Source organism: Rhipicephalus sanguineus, chromosome 11, assembly GCF_013339695.2.
Source record: "Rhipicephalus sanguineus isolate Rsan-2018 chromosome 11, BIME_Rsan_1.4, whole genome shotgun sequence".
Taxonomy (NCBI): domain Eukaryota; kingdom Metazoa; phylum Arthropoda; class Arachnida; order Ixodida; family Ixodidae; genus Rhipicephalus; species Rhipicephalus sanguineus.
Window position 1 is genome coordinate 127966824 of NC_051186.1, and position 12100 is coordinate 127978923.

At 47.2% G+C, this 12100-nt stretch overlaps 1 protein-coding gene across 4 annotated transcripts in view; it reads left to right on the plus strand.

Moving 5' to 3' along the window:
* Positions 1–911: 911 nt before the first annotated feature.
* LOC119374309 (leukocyte elastase inhibitor) overlaps positions 912–12100 on the plus strand; it is a 38507-nt gene continuing 27318 nt past the window's right edge. The window contains exons 1-3 of one of the 4 annotated variants that reach the window (XM_049420401.1): positions 925–1338; positions 7809–8533; positions 10103–10658. In XM_049420401.1, coding sequence (XP_049276358.1) covers positions 7820–8533; positions 10103–10531 — 1143 coding nt within the window. In that variant the 5' untranslated portion in view covers positions 925–1338; positions 7809–7819 and the 3' untranslated portion in view covers positions 10532–10658. Of the gene's footprint in view, positions 1339–7808; positions 9110–9377; positions 10659–12100 lie in introns of those variants that run through there. The other 3 variants (XM_037644383.2, XM_037644382.2, XM_037644384.2) reach the window with 3 other exon arrangements.

The window sequence follows — 12100 nt, forward strand, 5'->3', positions numbered from 1 at the left end:
CTTTGCCCAGCCCTGGTATTCGCTGTACAGTATTTCACGAAGCATTCCGTATTTGGAAAAAAAAAGCTGTATCAAGCCTTGGTACCAGATTTTTAAAAAATTTAACCTCTCTATTGTTAGAGCTTTCTGCTTCTGCGAAAGAATCTCAAGCAAGAAGTGGTAGTACTACCTTGTAACTGAGCGGACAAAGGATGATGCCACCAGTTTGTAAGCTGCATCTTTCGAGATATTGTAACGCGGAGAAAAGCTGAACGCTCTAAAATATTTCAACGGTTACGGAGAACTTGAGTAGGTCTAATTTATTCAGGAGTTCCCCCTAAGGAGTGCCTCAAGTTCAGATTGTTTAATTTAACACATTAATTATTTACATCTAACTTCTTGTAAACACCGTGGGCTGTATTCTGAAACGACCCCATTCGGAGACTGTTAGAGTGGTGTAGAATGTCGCGCGTCCAATGATAGAAGCGACTTCTTTTTTGCCCGACTAGTTGCGACAGTGTCATGTGATGACAACGTCACGGGACGACACGTTATGTGAAGCCGCAGTAACGTCGTAAATTCTGGCGATATGTGACGTCATGGGATGATGATAATTTTTGGCATCGTGCAATTCGCGTTGACGCCGATGCCACCGACGCCGACGGTCACTTTTCGCGTTTGGTGAGGCTTCTAAGGCTCTCGCCTTACTAACACCACCACTACGAAAAGTAAGCGCGCTGTCGCCAGCGAAGCGCTGCTGTCATGTAATCTCCCTACCTTCAAAAAGAGCGCCCCTAGGGACATCTTGGCTTTCGTAGAGAAACCTTGATGAGACAAGGGACGACGCGGGCAGATACGAGGTCGACGCTAGGGAATCGCGGTACCCAGGAATTTCTCCACACGCGTCGGTTGTTAGACTCTCCCAGTAGGCGGTGCCCGTGCAGTGGTCGGCGCCTCTCGGCGCTTCTGTATCGCAAGCGGACGCCACGTCACCAGCCGCAGATTGCCCGAGTCTCGCGCGTCCTATGTTGTCTCGCGGTTGCGCAGTTGTTTACACGTCCACGACGAACTAACTAACGCCAACAAACCGTCTCAAAGCGGTCCACGCAGACTTCGTTCCATCACGGAGCTTCAAAGACGAGCTTGTCGAAGAGCTACAACGAGCTGCCGCCGTGTCTAGCTAGGCCCGCGGCGAAAGTATATTGCAGACAAAGCAGATCGCCGGCTCGCTGCCTCGGACTTCGGCAACGCCCACCCGGCGTATTCGAAAAGGCCGCGAACCGCGACCTCTCTTGTTTCCGGTTCGCCCACATCGTGCGAGCCACGACGTTTGAACATCGTTAAGAGAACCCCCCTCAGGTGTGTTTTTCCTTTCGTTCGTCTCATTTACCTACGTACTCCTTTGTGCGAGAGCTCTCCGCAAAATTCGTGTTGCGTTGTTTCAACGAGTGATGGAAGGTACTGGCTGAGTTACTGGTGTCCAAGATATCATTAGTTAATTCTTGTTTCGTATTAGTTGAAAGCGCGGCTGTAAACACTACTTTCAATTCAAAAGCTGGTCAGTGATGGTATGAAAATGAGTTTCTTAAATTTTGGCATTCTTTTTATGATTAAAAAACTCCGAGGCGTTTCGCATGTTGTTTAAAACAACCCTAAATAGATGAATACGTCTCTTATTTGTTCCGCGATGGCGACTCAATGGTCTGCTTCTTTTTGGAGAGTGAAACGGAATCTCGCTTTTCTGAGACGTCTTACTAAAATGGCGCAAGAAAGGTAAATAACAGCATTGGCAGACACAGATAAGACCCAATAACAAAGCCTTTGATTTCGCTTTTGGAAGAGCCAACAAGTGCACACGAGTGCTATACACTTAATTTATTTCCCACGATCACCTTTGCCAGGGTAATTTACTAGCTGTCCGAGATTTCGGTGACGAGGGACTCGTTGATATGGTGAGTTTCTCGCCAATTTACAGACACTGGTCCATGCGCACATATATACGTACACTTGTATTATCAAAGTACGGGAGGGATTTGTCGTCGCGGAATGTAAAAGAAGGCCACTTGACGAGATAACCGTACGTATAAAACCTTTTAGTTGAACAGTGATTATTCTATACCTTGCTAATCACATTCGCTAATGTATGTCGACGGTCTTAATGTACTAATTCTAGTTCCCACCAGTCCGCACCATCTAAATGTCAGCCCCACCACTTAAAGTAGATTAGTTTCCCAAGAAACAAGTTGAATTAAAACTGAATAAGTGTCTACACAAGCGTGGTTAGCCCTTTTAATTTTTTTTCTTTTTAACAAAACTAGTGCAATGATTCTCACCTTTCGCGGTCGCATGCTCATCTGCCTCGATCTGTGTGTGATGCACGCTTGCGCTATCAGTGGCGTTTATTTCGCACCAATGACACCACTCTCTTTTGTGTTCTTTTGTGACGACCGTGGTATGGAGGAGACTTTGCAGCTCATCCTTTGCGACTGTCCTCGCTACGCTGTGCATAGGCGATCACTCGCAGTCGCCTTAGCTCGCCTTGACCGCAGACCGATGTCGCTTGCAACTATCCTGGAATATCATACTGAAAAGTCACTAATGATGAAGGCAACGAAGGCACTGCTAAAAGCTTTGAGGGCAACACAATTGTACGAGTGGCTGTAGACTGATAGTGGCGCCGTATACCGCGCAAGACTGACGGACTGTGATGGTGTGTGTGTGTGTGCCTCCCCTCCATTTCTCTCTCTCTTTCTTTATTTACTCTTCTAACTTTCAAACTCTCCATACCATTCCCCTGTGCAGGGTAGTATACCGGTTGTTCTTAACTGGCTACATCCCTGCCTTTCCTCTTTCTCCTGTTTTCCTTCCCAGAAAAAAATGGGGACGATTTAGAATGTACTAAGTACTTTAGTGCGGGAGAGTGCTAAGTTTAGAAAAAAAACGGTTTGGAAGAATGTGAGCTCTATTACGGGAGATCACTGAGCTGTTCCTAAAGGAACTGTAGTTGCTTGAAAGACCTTAAAATTAGACCTGCATGGTGTTCCGAAAAAATAAAAAAAAACGTAGAAGATTTAGAGCATATGTGCTCTGCTAAGGGTGAAATGTAAGCTATCGCTAAAGAATAATTGGAAGTGAAAAGACGTTTGTGGCTGCAAGACTGCGGTGTGTGTTTAGAACAAAAGATGAACGATTGAGAGCACCACGTACGCTACTGTAGGAAAACGTAAGCTATTCCTAAAAATTCTAAATAGTATAAAAATGCCATTTCGCTCATTTATGTTTTGGACGCTGTCGGCTCAGGCACACGGCATTCCGGACTAGGGAGGCCGCGAACCTTGAACTACTGTGCCATCGGCGCTCTCTCTTAAAGTCTGTTCCTCATCCTCTGGTACAACTGTCATTCCTAACTGGCCGCTCTCGATGTCCATATTTCATTTACCTTCGCTTTCTCTCGTCTGTAATAAAAGCAAGATAACCGTAAACTTCATCATCGCAATCTTCTTTGCACTAAAGGTTATGTCCACACTGAGGACCGAGTCCCTTTCCAACGAAATTTTAATTACCGCTGCCTTGCTGAGCTTGTCCTATATAAATGCCTGTCAATTTTCTTCCTTCATCACACTCAACACTACCGTAGTGCAACTGTAATCAATCGCAGGCCTTATAGGTTTTAAATGCCCAAGGCAACACCATTCCTTTCTCTTTATATCAACAAGTGGAATGTTATAGCTGTCCTCAGTCGCCTAAATTAACGCTGCCGTCTTCATGCCTATCGTTTTTCTAGCTGCTTTCTAGCTGCAAAAGAAAAAGAAGTAGAAAAGAACCCTGAAAAATGGAAGATGTATACCAGACACAAAGAACACACAGACGCTCCGTGTGAGTTGTATGGCGTGTGAGCGAGGAGGTTACTTCGGGGAGGGTTGGTGGTCCGACCGCCCTTATATGTACGTTCGTACATGTGTTTGTATGCCTGCGTGTCGTAATAGTATTTGTGCATGCAATCTGTCAAAAAATTCCGGTGACCGGCGAGGTGGTTTCAACCCGCCACCTCTATCATCCTCTGGCTACGCCTATGTGTTTGTAGTTCGCACTTTCTCAACTGCTCCTATGAATTAGCAAACAAAGCTTTAACAGCCATTTTGATCTATCACTTAGTTTACCACAACTACAATTAATCGATTGTACAGTTTGCTCAAATCGGAATATACATGCCACGACATCGGTATGCAGTTTATTTGCCCTTCTATCCCCTCCCTTATGCATTCACCTATGACGACTCGAAGGCGAAAGCCATCTTCTTCTTCTCCTCAGTCGATGTATCGACCCTGCCCCGCCCCCCTCCGAAAGATTTTTGCGCCTAACGTGGTTTTGCACTGCCCCCAGGATCGGAGGCAGTGCAAACCTGGTTTCACCTGGTCACCTGGTTTTCCACTGCCTCCTTGATTGGCCCACCTTCGACCAAGCTACGATATCATGTGATGACGTCATCATGTGACGTTACATCAAGTGACGCCACAAAGACGTCATAATGACGTCACAAATTTTGGCGATCTGTGACGTCATGACTTCATATGGCGACGTCATCACGTGATAATTTTTCCATCACTCATGCTGTCCTCGACGCCGCGGGACGCCGAAGGTCAATATTCGTGTTTGATGAGGCATCTAAGACTTTCGCCTTAATAAATTCAAACTGCGCTACCAGAACTGCGCCGCGCCTGCCAATCGTCGGTGAGAGCCGTGCTAGGTGGTTTCTGCTGTAGCCATAAGTACTTTTTCTCTGCTAATGTAAACACTGCGCATATTATTAATTAAAAGTTTGTCCTCCCTATTTAAAATATCACGTTTCCCCGAGAAGCGATGTCGGAATCTTTGCTGAAATTTGCCAGGAAGTTCTTTTTTTTTTGCCAGAAACCAGCGACATGAACATGCGTTTGTGGAAAAAATTCACCTGCCCGAAATACGCCAAAGGTGCTTAACGTCACGGGAATGGGCAAATAGAATACTTTCTTTTTCCTTTTTTCCTTTCTTTTTTTTTCTTTTCTTTCCCCATCTCCTTGAGAAGTGCGATGCTTTTGGTTAACACGTTTGCTGTTGTATAGTTGCTTGGTAGCGTAGAGTGTATTACAGCAGTCTGCATAATATTGCGTCTAGCGTTTGTGTAAGTTACACTGATGCAATTTATAAGTATTTACTTTATAAGGGGCGCCTGCAGCACTTGCGTGCACCGGTTCAATAAACTTTCCTTTGTGGATGGGGCATTTATGCTGGGACAGCGACGGCTGTGGGCGGAGCTCACATTTATTCCTATAGGTTGTAACCGACTACAGCGTGGCAGTTATAGAGGCGAGTTGGTATGTAGCATGACGCTTAATCGTTTCGTGGAACTCAGAGTAAAATGGGAAAAAAGGAAGGTTTAGACAGGGAGGACAGAGGCGCTCAACCTGTCCTCCCTGTCTAAACCATCCTTCGTTTACCCCTTTTACTCTGTCTGGGTTGCTCTAAACACCCAAACGGCGCGCATAAACAAAAAGACGCGATCCCGATCGATGGGCGGGCAAGCTGCCAGCGCACTGTCGGGGTGTTTGACCCGAGATGGCGCCAGGGCAGCCCGTCTCTATATGTGCACTCGCTGGGGTGTTGTATACATCTTTCACAATAGCGATGGACTCGGCCGAAAGCAAACTCGTGTCTCCCTTTGTGTAGGAAACAAACGAGCGTTATCAGAGTGCTCGTAGCTTGTGAAGTTGCTGGTCTCGGAGCTCGGGTAAACATTCTTACCAACATAACATAAACAGAGGCTGGCCCTGTTTTCAAGAAATCTGTTTATTTTGTCGGCGTTCGAACAATGCCATTTTAGAAATAGTCCCCCCTAGCGCAGCAATGTTGTCTTCTCAACGTCCGTGACCCATTACGAATGCGTGTGCTGCATGTTTTTCGATTGTAATGTCCTCTTTGCATGCGGTGCAGAGGGCTAGACGCGCATGAGTCGACAAACTCACTCATGAGTCGACTCACTCAGACTCAGATTGAGCCATGAGTCTGAGTCTGAGTGAGTCAGGCTCAATAACATTTTCGTGAATCTGAGTCCGAGTGAGTCCGGATGAGGAAAATGTTCGTGAATGCGAGTTCGAGTGAGTCAGAATGAGGAAAATTTTGCCGAGTGAGCCCTGGGGGCAAAATATATTTCGAGTGGGTCTGAGTGAGCTCCACATTTTTTTTGCTGACCTATGGCCCTGTCTACTCAACTTGAGCGTTACTGTCAGCCTTATGATACTCGCGTCTACTCACACATAAGTCAAAGCGCAAGCATTCATGCTCCATCTCGATATTTATTGATCGGATGCGTGAGTTCCGGAGGGGGACGGGTGAGGGGGTCTAACCTCCCTGCGGCAAAATTTTTCAAGGGCAGTTCTTCATAAAAAAATACGTCGTGTGTGAGTCATCTCGTTCAATAAAAATGTCCTTGCTGGATTGTAACCATTGATAACTCATATTTGAAGCTACGAGATCAAAAGGCGCCAAGAAGAGCACCAATTATATGAGATATTGATGTTAAAGATCTGAGCCCGAGTGAGTCCAGATGAGGAAAATTTTGGTGAGTCTGAGTCCGGGTGGGCCCTAAAGGCAAAATTTGTGCCATGAGTGAGCCTGAGTGAGCTCCACACTTTTTGCCGACCTATGTAACGCGTGAAACGCTTTGGAAATTGACCGTCGGCGAACAGCGGATATTGATTGACGTAGCAATGAACGTGCTAAAAACAAAAGGGTTACATGTGCGCTAAAAGGTGTCTGCCTCTTGTTCCAGTTAACAGACAGACAGCTCTCTAGACATCGAACATACAAATGTTTGTCCCGTTCGACACTTGCAAAGCTTTATGAGACTCGCACATTTCCCATTCGTTGCACACAGCGTGCAGATATCGCACGTGACTTCATGCCAGAATATGTGGCGAGTGTGCTGACGTGGGCGACGACGACGACGTGGCCAAAGAAGACAGCAGTAGAGGCATGGGACTTTTCTTTGTAAAGTGGGTTAGAAGCAACCGCTTGTGGCGCACGGCATGTTAACGGCGCTATTTGCGCGATTCATACCTTTCCCGCGATCCAGACACACTCCAGTGTCTCAATCAAGGAGGACAAGGAGGAGGATCGAAAGTCAGGGAGGTTAACTAGACGCGCGTGCGGTTTGCTACCCTACACTGGGGGGAAACGATCAAGGGATTAAAAGAAAGAAAGAAGAGGGAAGAAGGTACTATCAGGGTTGTGCACCTGTCCATTACACACCTACAAGCGATCGTTTAATCCGGTCGACTTCAGGAACAGCATCAATGCTGGCGTCGCTTCGCTGGCCTGCCGCTCTATAGGGCCGATAGAACAACTACTGTGTTTTTGTGATCGCTTCATGGGGGAACGCAACGTTGTTCACGCTGTGCTGAACAAGCTGGAGATGTCATACAACTTTCGGAAGACCCTCGGTCTGAATCAAGTTACTGTCCTTATAACGTCATTCCTTAAATACCATTACAGTTACATTTACACTCCACTTAAATGGCACTCACAGCTCTTATACAGACTTCACCAAGTAGATTTCACGTCTTTATTTACATACGAGAGCTACGCACGGTCCCTGTCATTGACGCCAAGCACAGACTAGCTCGACTACTATGATGCCCACACTGCAGCGAGTCTTATACTCTGTGGTTTTTTTCGCATTCAATAGTTCTTTCAATGCGTAGCGTTATGAACGCACAGAACACAGGTACAAGCTTTCACTAGCGCTGTTCACCACCGCACGGCCCTCAAAAAACTGTTTCACTTCCGTGCAGGGATTCGAAACATGGCCGTCAACCTGCTCGGGGACTCTGTTCTCAACTTCGCCGTTGACTTGTACGGCCACCTGAAGCCGAAGGACGGCCGCAAGGGAAACGTCTTTTTCTCGCCGTTCAGCATCTCGGCTGCTCTTTCAATGGCCCTCGGAGGAGCGCGTAACAAAACGGCCAAGGAATTGTCCACCGTGCTTCGAGTCCCCGACGGTGCGCAGATACACAACCACTTTTCCGACTTCTTCTCAAAGCTACCGTCGTACGCTGCCGACGTGAAGCTGCACATCGCCAACCGCATGTACTGCGAACAGACGTTCCCCGTCCTGGAGAACTACCTGTCTCTCCTACGCGACAGCTACGGTGCTACTATCGAGTCCGTCGACTTCAGGAACGGCTACGAGACGGTTCGTCTGCAAGCCAACGCGTGGGTGGAGCGAGAGACAGAGTCGAAGATCAAAGATCTCCTGCCAGGAGGCAGCGTGAACGAAAGGACCAGTCTCATCCTCATAAACGCCATCTACTTCAAGGGCCTTTGGGCTTCGCAATTCAGGCCTGACGCCACTCATCCCTCAGATTTCCACCTGGACTCCAATAGCAAGAAACAAGTCGACATGATGTTTCACAAGGACAGTTACAGCAGGGCCAGATGCGAGGAGCTCGACGTGGAAGCCCTGGAGATACCGTACCAAGGCGATAAAACTTCCATGGTCATCATTCTGCCCAACGATGTTGAAGGACTCTCTAAACTTGAGGAACGCTTGACAGCTTCGAAGCTCGCGAACCTGCTGGAAAACCTTTGTGGATTTGCCGACGTCGAGCTGTACCTGCCCAAGTTCAAGTTGGAACAGGCGATTTGCCTGAAGGAAGTCTTGCAGGAAATGGGAATCAAGGACTTTTTCTCGTCGGATGCCGACCTGTCCGCCATCTGCGAGAAGGACAAGCTGGCAGCTTCCGATGTGGTTCACAAGGCGTTCGTGGAAGTCAACGAAGAAGGCACCGAAGCCGCGGCCGCTACAGCCGTAATAATGTTGACCTGCTGCATGTCCTCACTCCCACCGCGGACCTACAAGTTTATAGTGGATCGGCCGTTCATGTTCATCATTCGCAGCCGTGACCCAGACCTCGTGCTCTTCATGGGCTCCGTCCGCGACTTGTAAACACGATGCTTATGTAGCGCTTCGCTATTATACGTTGCTGGTCATTTTTGACAATGTTACACGAGGCTTACCGATATGCTGCTGTAGAGCACTTCGTATATTGGAATAAAGCGTGTTAAGTTATGAAAATGTGTCTACGACTCTCATTTCATGGGCGGGACACACCGTCTCTTTTCTTGTGTCCCAAATGTTCGTATTCTTTCGTTGTACGCCGTATGGAAAGTCCATATTAGCTTCCTAATTCGCTATCATGTTATCGACACTGTGGGAAATTTTGTAATCTATAGTTGTCCCTTCACTCTTAGCTGTTATTTCACTGCATATCAACGTGAACGTAGGAACCACAAGTAGAAATCTTCGCTAGCGCTGTTCACCGTAACAAGGGCCTCAAAAAAAGTGTTTCACTTCCGTGCAGGCGTTCCAGGCATGGCCGTCAACCAGCTCGGGGACTCTGTTCTCAACTTCGCCCTCGACTTGTACGGCCAGTTGAAACCGAAGGACGGCCGCAAGGGAAACGTCTTTTTTTCGCCGTTCAGCATCTCGGCTGCTCTTTCAATGGCCCTCGGAGGAGCGCGTAACAAAACGGCCAAGGAATTGTCCACCGTGCTTCGAGTCCCCGACGGTGCGCAGATACACAACCACTTTTCCGATTACTTCTCGAAGCTGCAGTTCTACGCTGCCGACGTCAAGCTGCACATCGCCAACCGCATGTACTGCGAACAGACGTTCCCCGTCTTGGAGAGCTACCTGTCTCTCCTACGTGACAGCTACAGCGCTACTATTGAGTCCGTAGACTTCAGGAACGACTACGAGACCGTTCGGTTGAAAGCCAACGCCTGGGTGGAGCGAGCGACAGAATCGAAGATCAAAGATCTCCTGCCAGGAGGCAGTGTGAACGCCAAGACCACCCTCATCCTGATAAACGCCATCTACTTCAAAGGCCTTTGGGCTTCGCAGTTCAGGACTGACGCCACTCAGCCCTCCGATTTCCATCTGGATTCCAAGAACAAGAAACAGGTTGACATGATGTATCACAAGGACCGTTACTGCACGGGCAGAAGCAAAGAACTCGACGTGGAAGCCCTGGAGATACCATACCGAGGCGGCAAAACGTCCATGGTCATCCTTCTGCCCAACGAGGTCGAAGGACTGTCAAAACTGGAGAAGCGCTTGACCGCTTCGAAGCTCGGCAACCTGCTGGAAAACCTTCGCGGATTTTTCGACGTTGAGCTGTACCTGCCGAAGTTCAAACTGGAACAGGCGATTAACCTGAAGGGAGTCTTGAAAGAAATGGGAATCAAAGACTTTTTCTCATCAGATGCCGAGCTGTCCGCCATCTGCGAGAAGGACAAGCTGACAGCTTCCGACGTGGTTCACAAGGCCTTCGTGGAAGTCAATGAAGAAGGCACCGAAGCCGCGGCCGCTACAGCCGTAATGATGGCGGCCTGCTGCTTGTCTTCAACGCCGCCGCAGACCTACAAATTTATTGTGGATCGGCCGTTCATGTTTGTCGTTCGCAGCCATGACCCAGATGTTGTGCTGTTCATGGGCTCCGTCCGTGACTTGTAGACACAGTGAATATATTTAGGGCGTTGGTATTATACGCTGCTGGTTACTTTTGACAGTTCTGCACGAGGTTTGCGGATGTGCTCCTGCAGAGCCTTTGAAATATAGCAATAAAGCGTGTTAATTTAGCAAAGCGTGTCTACGACTCTCATTTCACGGGACGGGACACACCGCATCTTTTTCTTCGTTCCAATGTTGATATTCTTCCTTTGTTGCTGACTAACACAATACGTGTTTCTGACTTCCAGAAAAAAAAGAGCCCTCTTTAAGACACTGAGAACAATGTTAGAACACGAATAATTCGCATTGAAGGACAACTTACAGTAGAAACTGAAAGCGCGCAAGAGGAAGACAGAGAAGAATACATCATCTTTGTGTCCTTCTCTTGCGTGATTTTGGCTTCTATCATGTCTTATCAACATGCCCAAGCAGTCACCTTAGTGAATAACATAAGTTTTGTATACTCCAGGAGCGCATTGTAAAGGATCTTCGCTCCATGCCTTCATGATGTTTCGTGCGGGCGATAACACTTCAAGTGCATTCTCGCCTAACTGCCTCCCGCTGGAGCCTACAATGACAAGTCTCGTCAAGGGCTGCATTGGCTTGGTTGGGCAGATACCTATGTTAAATCATCTGATGGTTACGGGCAATGACAATCAAACATCGTTGCCTGCTTTCCCGCGTCTTATGGGAATGTTCCTGAGGGAAGCGTTCTGATTGACGGAAGCAGATACGAGCGTCAAAGCAGTGGCAGCTAATGGCAGAGTATCGTTGGCTATCGTTGGCATTCGTTGGCTATCGGCTATCGTTGAGCTTCAGGACTGTATGGCCTATAGACGGGAATCGTACTGCTCACTGGTCCGGGAGAAGCTTTATGCATGCTAGCTACATTTGCGTCGGATAGAGGTAGTGCCATCGCTGTGTAAGGGCAACGACAACATGAAAACAATTCATAAGGCAACTCTATTTAATTGTTTGTCCGGAGCTGACTGTAATAGTACTTTGCTCGTCATTTTGTTCGACAGTGAAGAATTAGGCAACAATAAGGACCAAGGGGTGTTTACACGACGGGCAGCAGTAAAAAAAGAAAAACTGGCTGCGAATTTTAATTAGGGGAAATGTCTGATACTGCGATTGACACGATGCCTTCATTACGCTAAGAACCTTATATTGAAATGAATGATGCATTTAGAATGAATTACTAGAAGAATGAAATATACCCTTAGACACTCTGACGCGAGAACACCTGCAACACATACTCCCGAACTAATTTCGCCGTACGTTACGAGGAGGCAGAATATTGGACTTGAGCAGATCATTTACGTCTTTGACGTAAAGAGTGGAGAGTCACTATTCGTTAAGAAATATTAAGCTTGCTATATAGGGTCGGATGACATATAGATATCGTAAATACACAAACATGTGCCTCCGACTCTTATCGTTTAAACCACACACCTCAAATATTATGCGTGTGTAATAACTAAATTTGTCATTAAACATTACAGAGCAATATTGACGCCCTTTTAGTTTCCACACATTTAACACAATTTTACACTGTATTTTCCGCTTGCA